General features: G+C 42.4%; 1 protein-coding gene across 5 annotated transcripts in view; it reads right to left on the bottom strand.

The window, feature by feature from the left end:
• ino80 (INO80 complex ATPase subunit) overlaps nt 1–12,896 on the bottom strand; it is a 215,755-nt gene that overhangs the window by 130,292 nt on the left and 72,567 nt on the right. For all 5 annotated transcript variants that reach the window (XM_078233564.1, XM_078233565.1, XM_078233561.1 and 2 more), the window contains one exon: nt 11,616–11,811. In XM_078233564.1, the coding sequence (XP_078089690.1) occupies nt 11,616–11,811 (196 nt within the window). The remainder of the gene's footprint in view (nt 1–11,615; nt 11,812–12,896) is intronic.

Below are 12,896 nucleotides of genomic sequence, written 5' to 3'. Positions count from 1 at the left end.
ATGGATTAAACAACTTTTATTGATGATGCATGAGCAAGAGGGGAGTTCTCAGCAGACCCCAGGGCAATCTCCTGTGTGGTGGATTCTCCATGCAGTGGATTCGCTGTGCAATCATTATCTGCAACTGACACACTAAGAGCTCTTGTTGAGGTGCAGTCTGTTTTAGGGTGACATGTTGCTAATTTGTGCATATTAGTCTTGAACTGTGCTCCCAGGATTTGTAGCGACGCAGCTATACAGCAAGGGTTCGACTTGTGAAATGGTGGAGCCAATACAAAGAACAAAGAAAATTACAGCACAGGAACAGGCCCTTCGACCCTCCAAGCCTGCACCAACCATGCTGCCCGGCTTAACTAAAACCCCCTACCCTTCCGGGGATCATATCCCTCCATTCCCATCCTATTCATGTTATTGTCCAGATGCCCCTTAAAAGCCACAACCGTATCTGCTTCCACTACCTCACCCACCAACGAGTTCCAGGCACCCACCACCCTCTGTGTAAAAAATCTGCCTCATACATCTCCTTTAAGCCTTGCCCCTCGCACCTTAAACCTGTGCCCCCGAGTAATTGACTCTTCCACCCTGGGAAAAAGCTTCTGACTATCCACTCTGCCCATGCCTCTCAATCTTGTAGACTTCTATCAGGTCGCCCCTCAACCTCCGACGTTCCAATGAGGACAAATCAAGTTTCTCCAACCTCTCCTCATAGATAATGCCCTCTCTAAAGCCTTCACATCCTTCTGCTAGTGTGGCGACCAGAATTGAACACTATATTCCAAGTGCGGCCTAACTAAGGTTCTATAAAGCTGCAACATGACTTGCCAATTTTTAAACTCAATGCCCCGGCCAATGAAGGCAAGCATGCCGTATGCCTTCTTGACTACCTTCTCCACCTGTATTGCCACTTTCAGTGACCTGTGTACCTGTACACCCAGATCCCTTTGCCTATCAATACTCCGAAGGGTTCTGCCATTTACTGTATATTTCCGATCTGTATTAGACCTTCCAAAATGCATTACCTCACATTTGTCCGGATTAAACTCCATCTGCCATCTCTCCGCCCAAGTCTCCAACCGATCTATATCCTGCTGTATCCTCTGATGGTCCTCATCACTGTCCGTAAATCCACCAACCTTTGTGTCATCCGCAAACTTACTAATCAAACCAGTTACATTTTCCTCCAAATCATTTATATTACAAACAGCAAAGATCCCAGCACTGATCCGAGGAATGCCACTTGTCAAAGTCCTCCATTCAGAAACGCACCCTTCCACTGCTACCCTCTGTCTTCTTTGACTAAGACATTTAACAACACCAGGTTAAAGTCAGACAGGTTTATTTGGTAGCAAAAGCCACAAGCTTTCGGAGCCTTAAGCTCCTTCTTCAGGTGAGTGGGAATTCTGTTCACAAACAGGGCATATAAAGACACAAACTCAATTTACAGAATAATGGTTGGAATGCGAATACCTACAGCTAATCAAGTCTTAAAGGTACAAACAATGTGTGTGGAGAGAGCATTAAGACAGGTTAAAGAGATGTGTATTGCCTCCAGACAGGACAGCCAGTGAGACTCTGCAGGTCCAGGCAAGTTGTGGGGATTACAGATAGTGTGACATGAACCCAATATCCCGGTTGAGGCTGTCCTCATGTGTGCGGAACTTGGCTATCAGTTTCTGCTCAGCGACTCTGCGCCGTCGTGTGTCGTGAAGGCCGCCTTGGAGAACGCTTACCTGAATATCAGAGGCCGAATGCCCGTAAGCGTTCGGGTATGCGTTCTCCAAGGTGGCCTTCACGACACACGACGGCGCAGAGTCGCTGAGCAGAAACTGATAGCCAAGTTCCGCACACGAGGATGGCCTCAACCGGGATATTGGGTTCATGTGGCTTTTGCTACCAAATAAACCTGTTGGACTTTAACCTGGTGTTGTTAAACTTCTTACTGTGTTTACCCCAGTCCAACGTCGGCATCTCCACATCATGACTTCTTTGACTGAGCCAGTTTTGTGTCCACCTTGCCAGCTCACCTCTGACCCCATGCGACTTCACCTTCTGCACCAGTCTGCCATGAGGGACCTTGTCAAAGGCCTTACTGAAGTCCATGTCGACAACATCCACTGCCCTATCCTCATCAATCATCTTCATCACTTCCTCGAAAAACTCGATCAAGTTCGTGAGACATGACCTCCCCTTCACAAAACCATGTTGCCACTCACTAATATGTCCACTTATTTCCAAGTGGGAATAAATCCTATCTCGAAGAATCCTTTCCAATAATTTCCCTACCATTGATGTAAGGCTCACCGGCCTGTAATTACCTGGATTATTCCTGCTACCCTTCTTAAACAAAGGAAGAACATTGGCTATTCTCCAATCCTCTGAGACCTCCGCTGTAGTCAGTGAGGATACAAAAATTTCTCTCAAGGCTCCAGCGATTTCCTCCCTTGCTTCTCTCAGTATTCTGGGGTATATCCCATCAGGCCCTGGGGACTTGTCTACCTTAATGTTTCTCAAGAACTCCAATACCACCTCCTTTTTGATCTCAACATGATTCAAACTATCTACACACCCTTTCCCAAACTCCTCATCCACTAAGTCCTTCTCTTTGGTGAATACTGACGCAAAGTACTCATTTAATACCTCGCCCATTTCCACTGACTCCACACATAGATTCCCTCCCCTGTCCGTGAGTGGGCCAATCGTCTCCCTGGCTATCCTCTTGCTCTTTATTTATGCATAAAAAGCCTTGAGATTTTCCTTAATCCTGCTGGCCAATGCTTTTTCGTGACCTCTTTTAGCCCTCCTTACTCCCTGCTTAAGTTTCTTTCTACTTTCCTTGTATTCCACACTTACTTCATGTGTTCCCAGCCTCCTAGCTTTGACAAAAGCTTCCTTTTTTCCTTTGACTAGGCTCACAATATCGCTCGTTATCCAAGGTTCCCAAAACTTGCCATACTTGTACATTAAGTCTTTTGGCGATTCTTGGGTTTTACAGCTATGTATGTAAAGGTTTAATCCAGCATCGCTCCTTTGGGCCAGGGACACTTTATTCAGTATCATATAGCCAGCAAGTCTTCAGAACTAATTTGGCTGGGGGAGTGGTAACAAGAACACAGTAAGAGAGAAGGAAAAAAAAGTGTATTTGGAAGAAAGATACAAAAACTGGGAAAGGTAAATTGCACCAGAGTGAAGAATTCAGAAATAGAAGCAGCAAATGTGAAGCAGTCGAATATGGATTTGGAATGCATGCACATAAATACACACAGCGTGGTTAAAAAAAGTTGGAGAGCGTCAAGCACAAGCCTCTACATCACCAAATGATATACTGACAATAATAGACTTAAGAACATAAGAACAAAAGAAATAGGAGCAGGAGTAGGCCATCTAGCCCCTCGAGCCTGCCCCGCCATTCAATAAGATCATGGCTGATCTGACGTGGATCAGTACCACTTACCCGCCTGATCCCCATAACCCTTAATTCCCTTACCGATCAGGAATCCATCCATCCGCGCTTTAAACATATTCAGCGAGGTAGCCTCCACCACCTCAGTGGGCAGAGAATTCCAGAGATTCACCACCCTCTGGGAGAAGAAGTTCCTCCTCAACTCTGTCTTAAACCGACCCCCCTTTATTTTGAGGCTGTGTCCTCTAGTTTTAACTTCCTTACTAAGTGGAAAGAATCTCTCCGCCTCCACCCTATCCAGCCCCCGCATTATCTTATAAGTCTCCATAAGATCCCCTCTCATCCTTCTAAACTCCAACGAGTACAAACCCAATCTCCTCAGCCTCTCCTCAAAATCCAAACCCCTCATCTCCGGTATCAACCTGGTGAACCTTCTCTGCACTCCCTCCAATGCCAATATATCCTTCCTCATATAAGGGGACCAATACTGCACACAGTATTCCAGCTGCGGCCTCACCAATGCCCTGTACAGGTGCATCAAGACATCCCTGCTTTTATATTCTATCCCCCTCGCGATATAGGCCAACATCCCATTTGCCTTCTTGATCACCTGTTGTACCTGCAGACTGGGCTTTTGCGTCTCATGCACAAGGACCCCCAGGTCCCTTTGCACGGTAGCATGTTTTAATTTGTTTCCATTGAGATAGTAATCCCATTTGTTATTATTTCCTCCGAAGTGTATAACCTCGCATTTATCAACGTTATACTCCATTTGCCATATCCTCGCCCACTCACTCAGCCTGTCCAAATCTCTCTGCAGATCTTCTCCGTCCTCCACACGATTCACTTTTCCACTTATCTTTGTGTCGTCTGCAAACTTCGTTACCCTACACTCTGTCCCCTCCTCCAGATCATCTATATAAATGGTAAATAGTTGCGGCCCGAGTACCGATCCCTGCGGCACGCCACTAGTTACCTTCCTCCAACCGGAAAAGAATGGCAGAAAGAAAGAACGAACAAGACGGTTGGGAATTTTAATATTCTTGGCGACTAGGTGTTAGGATAGATCGAGAAATATATAAGGAGGAGCTGGGGAGTAGATACACTGATCAAAGCACCCATTATTACGCTAGAGGGAATGATGGAGTTGAGAGATCAAAGACAGAACAAATTTGATTAGGGGTAAGAAACAACAGGTCACTGAATGATGGGAAGGAAACAGAGGTGCAAACTTGCAGGCATTTTATAGAAAAGGTGGACATGATTATGGGCATCTTCAATGGTCCCAATAGAAACTGGGATAGTAACAATATAAAAAGGAAAAGAGGAATAAATTCCTGAAATGTAGAAAAGAGAACTGCCTTTAATCAATGTATTCCCAGTACACCAAGCAAAGTAGTCGTCCTGGATTTGGAGGAGGTGGGGGGAGTGGAGCATGTTTCAGTAGGAGCACAAATGGGGAACAGTGAACACAATATCAGGTTATAGTCATGGAAAAGGACAAGGTGCAATTAAGCATAAAAATACTTCAACTGGAGGAGGGTTAGCAGTAACCCAAAAAGGAGATCATGCCCAGGTGGATCGCAATAAAATTTAATAGGCAAAACAGTAATTAACAATGGGAGACTTACAAAGAGGAGATGGCTCAAGTATAGGATAGACTCATTCGTGAACAGGGGAAAAGAAGTGTCCAAAGATGGAATTCCTTGGATGACTAAAGATTTGGAGGTTAAAAGGAGACAGAAAAAGGCAGCTGACAATTGTAAAGATCTGAATGCAGTAAAGAACTAAGCTAAATATATAAATTACAAAGGAGAAATAAAGATAGCAATGAGGGGCAGACTGAGGCTTTGAGAAAAGATTAAGCACCCAACATACAAAAGGAAACCCAAAAGTTTTAAAAACAGAAATTCTAAAAAGTTAGTCAAAGGGTAGGACACTAAAAAGGAGGCTGAAAACATAGCTGAGACACCAAGTAAGTGTTCGGGATCTGCCTTCACAAGACATGTAGCAAAAAGGAGGAAGCAGTGGTGGCATTGGATAGGATAAAAATAGATAGAGAAGACGCATTTAAAATGTCAGCAGTCCTCAACGTTGAAAAGTTACCAGATCCAAATAGGATACATCCCAAGTTATGAAGGGAAGAAAGAGTGCAAATTGTTCTCGCCACAAACGCCAAACCTTCATGAATATGAGAGTGGTGCCAGAGGGCTGGAGGCTTCCAAATGTTATACCCCTGTTTAAAAAGGGGAGAGGCATCCACGGACCAGTGCGCCAAACATTGATACTTTTGGACACAGCAATATGGTACAAAATTAATTCGCATTTGGAAAGTATGGGCTAATAAATGAAAGTCAGCAATTTGTTAAAAGCAAATCATATTTGACTTATTTGATGGAGTTGTTTGATAGTCGATGACATTAGTGCAGTGATATTGTGTATGTAGTTCCAAGAGGTGTTTGATGAAATAATACATAATGGACCAGTTAGCAAAATTGAAGTCCACAGATTAAAGGAACAGTGGACATGTTGATACAAAGCTGGATAAGGGACAAAACAGTAAGAAGTTTAACAACACCAGGTTAAAGTCCAACAGGTTTATTTTCTTTTGCTACCAAATAAACCTGTTGGACTTTAACCTGGTGTTGTTAAACTTCTTACTGTGTTTACCCCAGTCCAACGCCGGCATCTCCACATCATAAGGGACAAAAAGCAGAGAGTAATTACAATGGTTCTCCGAGGGGTCGCATGGCTATTTTTGATGCATGTTAGTGACAAGAACTTGAGTATACAGGGCATAATTTCCCATCTGAAGATGATTTAAAACTTGAAAATGGTAATAAACAAAGGAGAATCTGACAAGACTGGTGAAAAAGACAGTTAAAGGGCAGAAGGAATTAACACAGATATATGAGCTGATACGTTTTGGCAGGAAGAATGAGGAGATGCAGTATGGATTAAACGGTACAATTTTTTAAAAAGGTGCAGAAAAGACAGCTGGGGCTCCAAGTACACAAATCTTTGAATGTGGTAGGATAAATTTGAGAAAGAGGTTAACAAAGCATCTTTGATTCTGGGCTTCACTCCTGGACATCAAATACAAACACAAATATATGTTATGTTAAACTATATAAATCACCACTTGGTCTTCAGCTGTAGTAGTGTTTTCAATTTTGGGCACCAAACTTCAAGGAGGCATTAGCGAAGATGCAGAGATTTACCAAAATGCTATCAAGGTTAAGGAATTTCAAGAACGTGGAGAAACTGAGGTTATTTTCTTTAAAGTGAGGAAGGTTAAGGAATTTGATAGAGGTGTTCAAAATAAATTAAGGAAACGCTGTTTCCAGTGGCAGAACGGCCAATAACCAGAAGACACCAGATTTAATGCAAAGGATCTCGAGGCGACATGAGATTTTCTTTTTGAAAACACTAAATTATTATAATCCAAAATGCTCTGCCTGAAAGGATGGTGGAAGATGATTTAGTAACATTCAAAATGGAATTTTTATATATTCAAGTTCCAAAAGAAAAAAAAACACAGTAAAAATGATGGGGAAAGAACAAAGGAATGGGATTCATTGGATAGCTTTCTAAAAGAGCCGAAAAAGACATGATGGGTCTCATAGCTTCATTGCATGAACTGTTCAAGGATATTGTTTCCCTTCACACATATCAGTATCAACGCACGTTCAGTGATGACCAACAGTATAAGGCTGGCCTCTCATTTATTCGGTTCCTTTTGGATGTGTATTGTGAAATGAGGCACATTTGGCAAGACACATCATCATGTTCAGACTCTGGGTTTTGATTGTTAATGTGGACAGACTGGTATTTTTCACTGGTTTAGTAGATATTGAGGCATACTGACCATCGTATTATTATAGCCCAGCATCAAGACAACTTGTGTGCGGGGGTATAAAATCCCAGGTTGCGCATTTTCTCTTTGTATTGTAATGCTCCAGTCTGTACCTGCCTAAACTACTTATTTTCTACAGCAAGCATTGTCTGGTTGTTGATGTGGTTCAAAGTGTCTGGAATGTGTTTTTTTTTGCTCCTGGTTTCTATTGGCTCTGAAAAAGGACAGCCGGGAATGGGATCTCTTTGGAGGTCTGTCTCCCTTTGCCAACCCCTTAGGCTCCCAGAAAATCTGAAAACAATGCACAGAAAACCTAGGCAGGCCAAAACAATTAGTAAAATGTTTGATGCTCTCATGTCTGTTTAATCTAACCATCTCTAGCAGAGGGGCTGGAAACTTTGTCCCAAATTCTTGGCAACTGATTGATGTAAAGAGCAAAAAACTGGTGGAATTCAACTAGGGGCAAAGGTACAAATTGTATAACTTTATATGACTCCCATTTTGGAACTCAGCTGCTAACTGGCAGCAATTTATGTGCTCAGAATATGGATGAGTCAGACCACACGGTGTGCATAGGTAGGATGCAGACCAAATGAATTGTGACAATGTATTGAAACATTATAATAATGACAACCTGGTTAATACTGCACTGGCAGATGATTCAAATGAACACTTGGTCTAGTTTGGAGACACACAGACAAGGCGGACTCAAGCTCAATCCCTGCCTGGAACTAGTAGGGCTGATCTTCCACCTCAGCTACAACTCCACATTTGACTCCCATATCCTTTGATTGCCTTTGTGAGGGACTAAACCCTCACCCTGTATAATTTAAAAAGAGAGAAGCTCATTACTATCCTTAAAATAAATTCAAACTTGACAAGGATCTAAAATGACTGAATCTATGTCTATGACCCCAAACAAAAGAAATACCTGGCAGTATCAAAGAAACACTCATTGTTATCCCTGAAGAGCCATGAATAACCCCCAAGGGACTGCCCAGACCAAATTCAAAGAGCGATACAAAGGCCATTTGTATTTTCATAAACCAGACTGGCCAACCAGAGTCCATCCGTCTGCTAAAAAAATCAGCCCCTGCAACCTTGCTTTCAATTCCTAACGGTTGAGACATTTAACAATCTCGGGCATCCACATAAGGATACACAGTCTTTGTCAAAGATTGTGAAGTGGGGAGTCACATGACATCAATTTCTGGACTGTACTGGCTCTCTGAACTGCAAAGTCCGTCGGCTTTTTAAAAAAAAATCATCAGACTAATAGTCACAGATAAGAATCTTTGGCACCGGTTGGACACCTGGCCCCATCAGCTCTGCTTCTGATGGAAATTCTGTACCATCCCTGTAAGACTGATTCTTCTCTGCATGCCTATCTCATTGTGTGATGTCAACACCATCTGAAAAGTAAACTATACAGCATCATTTTCAGTTCACGGACCTTTGTGAAGCAATATCTCATTGGTCTTTGATTTTGGAATCCATATGAAACAATATTTAGTTTCTCTGTGGTCTCTGCACTGTAAATCCTTTTCTATATCCCTTTATTTTACTGTATGAATGCAAAGGTGGGGGGGGGGGGCAAGAAACACTGCAAATCCTCTTTTGAGCTTTGAGTGTCTGCAAATAAACTAACCCTTTCTGAGTTCACCCTATCCTGAGTTTGCTGTGGAGTTAAGAGAAAATTGGATCGTACCAAAAAGCAGCACCCACAGCACTTTGCGGCAGGGAATTCAAAAGTTCAGAATCTTCAAGTGGAGAAATTTATCATCTCAATCCGAAATAACCAATTACTTATGAGACTGTGAACCTTAGTTCTAGACTCTCTAAGTCAGGGGAAACAGTCTTAGCAAGTACCTACCTTGTTCAACCCCTTAAGAATTTTATTTGTTTCAATGAGATCACCTTTCAATCTTTTAAGCTCCAGGGAACATAGGCCCAAACTAATCAATCATCTTTTTAGGTCAATTCTTCATCCCAAGAATCCGTTCAGTGAATTTTCAATGTACTTCCCCAAAGCGAAGTATAATCCTTCCTTTCGTAAGGAGGCCAAACTGAACATACAAATTCCTTTATAATAAAGGCTCTCCTAATAAAGGTTTATTGTACCTGCATGTTAAATTTCTATGATCTGTGCCCAAAGATTTAACCTGTCTATAACCTTTTACAATCTGTGTCTCCCCACAACTTACTTTCCCACCTAAATTCTGTGATTGTAACTATGTATCATCAAACTTGGACACAACACACTCGGTTCCTTGTTTATGCCATTGACAAAGATTGTAAATAGGTGAGACCCAAGCACCACTTGCAACCTGAAAATTACCCATTTATTTCTACTCTCTATCTTCTGTCTGTTAACGAATTTTCTTTCCATATATAATATATATATTATGCTCAATTCTATGAGGCCTAATTTTATGTAACAACCACTTAGGCAGCACCTTATCAAGAGTTTTTGAAAATATAAATATACTACATCGGCTTGTTACCCCACATCCTCATCAAACCCCAAACCAATATGTCAAGCAAAATTTCCCTTTCACAATTCCATGTTGACTCTGCCAATTCTTATGCAAGTGCCTTGTTACTCTCACCTAAAATATATGGATTCTAGCAGTTTTCTTATTATTCCAGCAGGGCCAATAGTGCAACCTTCATTTACACACAGCTCAGTCCCTCTGTACTAGAGTACTAGAACGGACTGGCCTTGTCCAAGAATGCAGGATCTATTAACATCAACAGATTTCCAAAGGGTCAGGTACATTCATGTGGCAGCAATCATCAACATCAGGATCAGAGACGTTTCTAACATGGTGGCACAGGGAAGGGCTGACACTGGACAAAAAAAGGATGGAGGGGTACAAGGACACTGGACAATGGATCTTTCATTGTCTTTAAAATAAAATCTCCATTTGAGTGCCATGGCATGCTCTATTTATTTTTTTTGAGTCTGAGTATTGGGATAGACTCCCACTGGAACAGAGCAGGATATTGGAGATGTAACACTGAAACCCACTGGAGCCCATTTGCCCATTAATCACAGGTATACTAAAAGTAGTCAAAGCAGATCACTCAGAATCTTTCTAAGGAATTACCAGATAACAATGCCATGTCGCCATAAATCTTCCTTTGGTAGCAGACTTCACCAATCAAGAAACAACTAATCATAGAACAAGGTGCATCATACAATTGGTCATGGAGCATAATTTCTTATGCAATTGTATATTTTTTTAGTACGTGGAATTTTCTTCCCCAGAGAGCAGAGGGGACTGGGTCATTGAAGTTATTCAAGGCAGAGTTAATTATGATTTTTGATAAACAAGGGAGTCAAGAGTTATGTGGGGTGGGGGCAACCAAGGAAGTTGAGTTGAAACCATAACCAAATCAGCCATGTTCTCATTGAATGGAGGAGCAGGCTCAAATGGCCTACTCCTGTTCCTAAGTCCTATGTTCCTTTGATTTAAAACTGGCTGTCTGAGTGAAACGTTATTTTAAAAAATATACCACGTGGCTTCTCCTTGTAGTTCCTTTGTTCCTATCCTGCACATGTGGATTTTAATAAGAATATGGTTTTATGGATACTGCACTCCCTCCAGCACACCACTAATGAAGTTATTCTCTCATGTATGAGTCTAGACTATGAGTGGTTGTAGATGCACTTTCCAGTTGTAGTCACTGGATACCGAGACCTGCCTGAATGGCGTTTTGATAAGGTGCAGCACGGTGGTACAGTGGTTAGCACTGCTGCCTCACCCGGGTTTGATTCCCGACTTGGGTCACTGTCTATGTGGAGTTTGCACGTTCTCCCCGTGTCTGTGCGAGTTTCCTCCGGGTGTTCCAGTTTCCTCCCACAGTCCAAAGATGTGTGGGTTAGGTGCATTGGCCATGAGTGTCCTTAGTGTCAAGGAGACTAGCTAGGGTGAACGTATAGGGTCATGGGGATAGGGAGTGCGTGGGATTGTGGTCAGTGCAGATTCAATGAGCCGAAAGACCTCCTTCTACATTGTAGGATTCTATGGTGCTGTATTAGAGGCTCACTGAGAAAATGAAAGAAATGTAGTCACATTAAAAAAAGGAATATCTGAGACAGAAAGCAACAAGTGGGGGAAAATGAATGCTTTCAAGCGAAAATGAGATAAGCATGGTTAAACCAAGGTTCCATCTTTCCTCACAGGTGAAGATAAAAGATCTCTCAGCACCATTTGAAGGGAAGCAGAGGAATTCTCAATTTGCTGGTCTATGTCCACACAAACACACACAGGTGGCGGAAGCCAGGGGATTACAGAAACTTACTGATTCACAGACACACACTTTCACCTGTTGAGTATTATAGCACTTTCTTACCATAATCCTCTTGACTGACATTAACCATCACTCCTCCTCCGATGTCAATCTGTCTGTACATCACACTGTCGTCCAGCTTCATCAAGATTTCCTCCTGCAGTGCATCATTCCCAGAAGCTCTTTTCCGGCTCATAAAGTGTGCATACAGCTCAGTTTGTGTGATTAAGAAGTTCAATTTCCGCTGCTGTCGCTTTGCCTAGGGTCAATAAAAGCAGGTCTAAGAGTTGTCTGGTGGAGGTGAGGAAGTATGAGGAAGTAGAGGGTATAGGCTGCTCAGAGGTGCAGTATCATGTGAAAGGCGGAAGTTTCAAAGCAGTTTGGCAGGTAAGCTGCATGTTTCTTTTCAAAAGAAAGTATCACCTGTTTATTTTGTAGATTTCTAGGGAAGTGGGTGTAGGACAATTAGGGCATTTTTGTACACATTAATTTCCCAGAATTCTACTGACACCCGTCAGGGAGAAAAGGTTGGGAAATGAGTTATCCATTAGGTTCTCACATTCGGCCGATTCCAGGTTTGAAGGGATTTTCTTAGGAGGAGAGGTTGAATAGGTGTTATTATACTGGTTGGAGTTTAGAAGAATGAGGGGCAACCTTATTGAGACAGACACGATTCTCAGGGGGCTTGACAGGGTAGATGCTGAGAGTTGTATTTCCTGTGGGGAAAGTCTGGGACCAGAAGACATAATCTCAGAGCAAGAGGTGGCCTATTTAAGATATAGGTGGAGTGAAATTTCTTCTCTAAAAATAGCGAATCTATGGAATTCTTTACTGCAGACGGCTGTGAAGGCTGAATTGATAGGCATGTTCAAGGCTGAGACAGTCAGATTTTTAGTCAGTATAGGAATCAAGGTTATGGGGATAAGGCAGGAAAGTGGAGTTGAGGATTATTGTTTCAGATCAGTCATGATCTCATTGAATAGCGGAGCAGATATGATTGGCCAAATGGCTTGCCTCCGCTCCTATCCCATGTCTTATGGTCTACTAACCCCAAAACCCTTTGAATGTTCCTTATAACTCTTCAATCTGCGTGCTGTTGTCACCCACAACTCCAGGTCTCTCTTCAAATATAGCCTTTAACTATACCCAGACAAGAGTGGAGATGTGTTTAGAATTTCTTAACTCAGTAATGCTTTGACCAAACTGCAGGTTATCTGTCATGAAGAATGTTCCCCCTCAGTCAGCTACCGAGTAATTTAGTTCAAATTTACACGGGATTCCCTTCATGCTTTCAACCAAACTGCAGTGGAAGATGGCCAGCAAAACTGAGCCGTATGCAATTCC

Source organism: Mustelus asterias, chromosome 18 (genome assembly GCF_964213995.1).
Source record: "Mustelus asterias chromosome 18, sMusAst1.hap1.1, whole genome shotgun sequence".
In the NCBI taxonomy this organism is placed as follows: Eukaryota; Metazoa; Chordata; class Chondrichthyes; order Carcharhiniformes; family Triakidae; genus Mustelus; species Mustelus asterias.
The sequence above is the reverse complement of the archived record's forward strand: the minus strand, read 5'-3'. Positions and strand labels throughout refer to the sequence as shown.